This window comes from Oxyura jamaicensis, chromosome 5 (assembly GCF_011077185.1).
Source record: "Oxyura jamaicensis isolate SHBP4307 breed ruddy duck chromosome 5, BPBGC_Ojam_1.0, whole genome shotgun sequence".
Lineage (NCBI taxonomy): Eukaryota > Metazoa > Chordata > Aves > Anseriformes > Anatidae > Oxyura > Oxyura jamaicensis.
Window position 1 is genome coordinate 28,921,151 of NC_048897.1, and position 4,408 is coordinate 28,925,558.

The 4,408-nt window shown below is 59.5% G+C and overlaps 1 protein-coding gene across 4 annotated transcripts in view; it reads left to right on the forward strand.

Annotated features, from left to right (window-relative positions):
• Position 1: 1 nt before the first annotated feature.
• The window catches only part of MYRF (myelin regulatory factor), a 61,861-nt gene continuing 57,454 nt past the window's right edge, over positions 2-4,408 (forward strand). For all 4 annotated transcript variants that reach the window (XM_035326600.1, XM_035326602.1, XM_035326601.1 and 1 more), the window contains exons 1-2: positions 2-47; positions 81-223. In XM_035326600.1, coding sequence (XP_035182491.1) covers positions 178-223 — 46 coding nt within the window. In that variant the 5' untranslated portion in view covers positions 2-47; positions 81-177. The remainder of the gene's footprint in view (positions 48-80; positions 224-4,408) is intronic.

Here is a 4,408-nt window from a genome sequence, read left to right on the forward strand (position 1 = left end):
AGGGAGGGAGGCGGAGCGCGGCGCCGCAGCCCCGAGCCCGAGCCCGGGCCGGCCGGTGGGCAGCGGCGGCCGCGCTGGGCGCCGGCGGCTCCGGGAGCCCTGCGGAGCGCTGCGGAGCGGCCCCGGGGGATGCCCCGCGGCGGACAGTAGCCCGGCCGCCCGGTGCATGGCACAGCTATGGAGGTGGTGGACGAGACGGAGGCTCTGCAGCGCTTCTTTGAAGGTAAGCGGAGCCCCGGGGTAGGTCCCGGCCGGGGTCGCATCCTGCGGGGCCCGCGGAGCCGCCCCGGGGCTGGCAGCGCTGCGCTCTCCGCCCGCTGTCCCGCGGGGACCGTCCCCGTGCCTCGGGCCGGGCTCCTGGCAGCCGCTTCTCGCCTCGGGGCCGAGTTTCTGCCCCCAAGTGTTCCCCCACGCACCGCGCCCGCCGGGACGGGGTCCCCGCTGCGAGCCTCAGCGGGGACGATGCCCGTCTTCGGCACCCGTCGGGGGGGCTGGCAGGGGACCCCGCACCACCCCTCACCCCGTGTCTGCAGGGCTCTGCCGTCCGCCCGCAGCCCGGACCCGGTCACAGAGCGCAGCCTTCTTCACGCGAGTGCAAACTGGAGGTGGCTTTTACCAAAGCCCGGGGTGGAAAAGTGGTTGCAAAGAGAATGTGTCAAGCAGGGGTGAGACGTGGTTGCTCGCGGCAGCTGGGGAGTCCGTAGGGCTGAACCGTGCTGCTGGGGAGGCGCTGGGACCCTCTTGCCCTTTCTTGTCCCTCCCTTGGCTCAGCGCAGCTTCTCCCTGGGCCGGTTTTGTTGGCACGTTCCTCTCTTCCTGGTTGACCCTCGTTGCTTCTCTGCCCCGCTCGCTGTCTTTGTTTCTCTCCTTTCGGTGCTGCGCCCCACGCCGCGTGCCCCTTGTTCTCTGGTGGGCCCCTTCCCAGGTGGACGTTTCGGTTGTGTGGGCCGTGGGCCTGTCGAGGGGCAACAACAAACCCGTCCCAGCGAGGCTTCGTTGCATCAACAGGTCCCAGCGCTGGTGGCAGCACGGCCTGGGGCTCGTCCTACGGTCAGCAGAGAGCTGTCGGCGTGCACGGGTCAGGTCTGGAGCGTGGGACCCCCGCGGGGGTCCTTGTGCTGTGCTTTGGCTGCGGGGGCGCTGGGCAGCGTGCTGCCCGCTGCGCTGTGCTTGCTCCGCACTGCTGGGGTGGGAGCACCGCAGCCCCTCTGTTCCTTTGGCTGGCGGGAGGACTGGACCCGTGGAGGAGGAGGAGGGTGCGCCACAAGCAGAAGGTGCTCTCAGGAGGGGCTGGGACCAAGCAGAGGCTCGAGCTGCTCACCTCTCGCTTTCCCCTCTCCTGGTGTCTGTGCAATGCCTCCGTAACGTGTCACCGAAGCCGGTGCATCGGAGGCCGAAGCATCCCCTCTTTGTTCCAGCCCTGGTTCTGGGTTTCTGGGAGCCACAGGATTAGTGGGGACAGAAGCCTCACCACGCGGGTTCTTATCATGTGCTCCCAGCCTGTTTTCTCCTCAGCCTTCAGGGGGCTCATTTTTTTGGGGGGGGGTTCCACTGGGACCAAGCTCCCAACCCTGCCCACCCACCTGCTGTCCTCGGCGCACCGTGCGCCTCCCCAGCACCCCAGGCAGCCCTCGCTCAGCACCCCAACGTTATCTACAGGCGTTAGGCTTCAGCTGTTTACATCTTGGTTTTGCTTGTAAAAGTGGAATCTCTCTCTCACTCTCTCCCAGAGCATCTTTTTATAGGCTGGAGGGTTTCTTTCTTTTTCTGTCCATCTGTCTTTCTTTCCAGGTGCTGTAGGTGACCCTGCTTGAGCAGGAAGGTTGGACAAGATGGCCTCAGGAGGTCCCTGCCAGCCTCAACTATCCTGGGACTCTTCTTCTCTTTCCTTCTTTCTCTTTGTTATATTTGTCTTCCTCTCTTTGATTTTCTCCTTTCTGTCGCTCTAGTTCTCTTTCTCTTTCTCCTTCTTGAACCAAAAGCGTCTATGTAAAAACAGAGAGTGAGGAAAACCAGGGCTGGAGGAGATTTCTTCATCTTTGCTATTCGCTTACTCCTGTGACTTCCTTGAAGAACTTCTCGGAGCTTAGCTTTTTCGCAGAGCCCAACGTGGCCTTTCATCTCCTTTGGTCCTTTGACGGTGCTGTTAAGGAGCGGCTGTTACGACACGGTGCTTGGGAGCGAGAAGGGAAATGGAGAAAGTTTGAGCAGGAAGGGTTGCCGTGTGGTCGATGCAGCGAGGTGAAGGGGCGAGACGCTTTCCTCTGGTGCACGCTCCCCGCAGCGGTGCTCCCAGGGAGTCAGCGGCCAAACCGACCCTGCTACTTGGAAGTGAAAGGCAGCGCCTGAAACGGCCGGTTCTGCAGCGCTGCGTTGGATTTGCCCTGGAATCTCGGTGTGCGGAAGGATTAATGGTTCCTGGATGTGTAATATAACGATGAACGATGGACCTGTTAGAGTTTAATAGTTCGTAGGGCTAAATTTATTAGTGGAACCGGCTGCCTCGCTACCCTGTAACTTCTTCAAAGGTGCGTGCTGTTCCCCTTCCTGCAGGGAATGCGTGTTCAAACTGCAGTTTTCTTTAACAGCAGAATCTTTTTTCTTCTCACAGATCATCTTCTCTCAAGTGGAGATTTCACGCTAAAGGCTCTTCTTCCTGTATACTGAAATAATTAGGGAATTCCCTTCAATTTGCCTGAAGCTGGCTTGCACAATACCTGAGCCGGCTGCAGGCAGCCCCACCACATTTAAGGGTAATCCTTTAGTGCTCGAGCGGCGCTCGGTATTTCAAAGTGTCAGACAAGGATTAACTGGGCTCTCGCAGACTTTTGGGGAGTGGGGGCTGTGCTCGCCCGAGGTGCGGCAGAGAGCTGGTGTCTGCCGAGGGCAAATCCTGGCGCGTGGCTGCGGCGACGGTGCCGTGGGGCTTGTCTTGGGGAGCAAACGCACCCGAGATCAGGGTCCTGGCTCAGGTCTTAGCTGAAAGGGACAGGCCCTGATTTTCATAAAGCGGGCTCTGGGCGTCTGCTGGGGCAGGGTATCCTTAATGCCCTGCAGTGTAGTTGTCCGCTCATTGACAGCGAGATCTGAGGCTTGCAAGGATGGAGAAGAAGAATGATGTGAACCGCCTAGGACTTTGCTCTGATGTTGGGGAAGGACTAGGAGAAAGCGTGCACGGCCTCGGAGGGGAGAGGTGGATCGGACCCAGGTTCACGTCCTCCCAGGGATGAAGATGCTGTGAGTGCCACGGCTGGCAGCGTGGCCTCAGCGTCCTCCGGCTGGGCCTGGGGTGACCGCTGCCATGGCTTGGTACCGGCGCTGGCGAGGAGAGCTGGGGGCAGGCGGCTGGGAGAGCCTCGAGGAGAGAGCGTGGGATGCTGGGGGTTCTGGCAACGGAGGTAAAGGAGCTCAGTTTGGTCTTTCCATAGTATTGGGAGTGTTTATCCAGAGCGCTTGTATTTTGTATCAAAGGAAAAGTAGGGAGTTGAAAGTGTCTGACCCTTGGCTGGCATCCTGCTAGAAACCTTACCTTCCTCCCTGCCTACCACTCGCGTAAGGGAAACAGTTACGACAGAGCTCAGCTATTCGGGATCCCTCTCTCTCTCGGCTAATTTATGAGATAAGAGGTTGTTAAAGAATGTATATCGGGAAAGATGTGCAGAGCTGGGCTTGGGGGGCAGGGGAGTGGGCGGTTTGGCAGATGGCTGCACGGGGATAGGACAAGAGATGGAGAAGGAATAGCGAACGCAAAAAGTTCAGAGGATTTTGAGTTGAACTCTAGTTGGGAAAGACAGTAAAAAGGAAAGGGCTGGATTTTCAGCGAGAACCATGAAATGCAGCAGATTTATCTCGGTCCTCACGATGTTTTGCTGTGCACTGGAGCAGTCGGAAGCGGGGCGGCCATGTGTCCGTGTGCCCCTGTGCGCAGGGCGCTGCGCTCGCTGCTGGGGCGGTCGCGGGAGCCTCCCGGCTCGGGGGGAGCAGGCGAGCACGGGGCGGTTTATCAGTGAGGCAGCAAGTGTGTTTGTATTAGTGAATGTTTTCACCCGTAGGAGTGCTTGCTTATGTGTGTTAATGGTATTGGTTCCTTTCCTGGTGATTTTTATTGTGTGTTACGGAGCACTTTCCACGTGTGCGTAGGAAATGCTGCCCTGCAGGAAGGGGTCAGGGCCATCGCCCCATCTTCCCTGGGTGCAGAGAGAGGAAATGAGGGGGCTGAGGCAGAGAGCTGAATCCGGGACTTGTGGGTTCGCACCCAGTCCACCGTGCTGCGTCATGAGGGCTGTGTCTGCGTGCTGCTTGGGTGTGCTGCACGCCCGCACGGGGATCTGCTGATGGGCAGGAACCGGCAGAGGAACCAGCGAAGCTTTCACCAATGTAAAACTGCAAAGCAGTGGGCTCGAGGGAC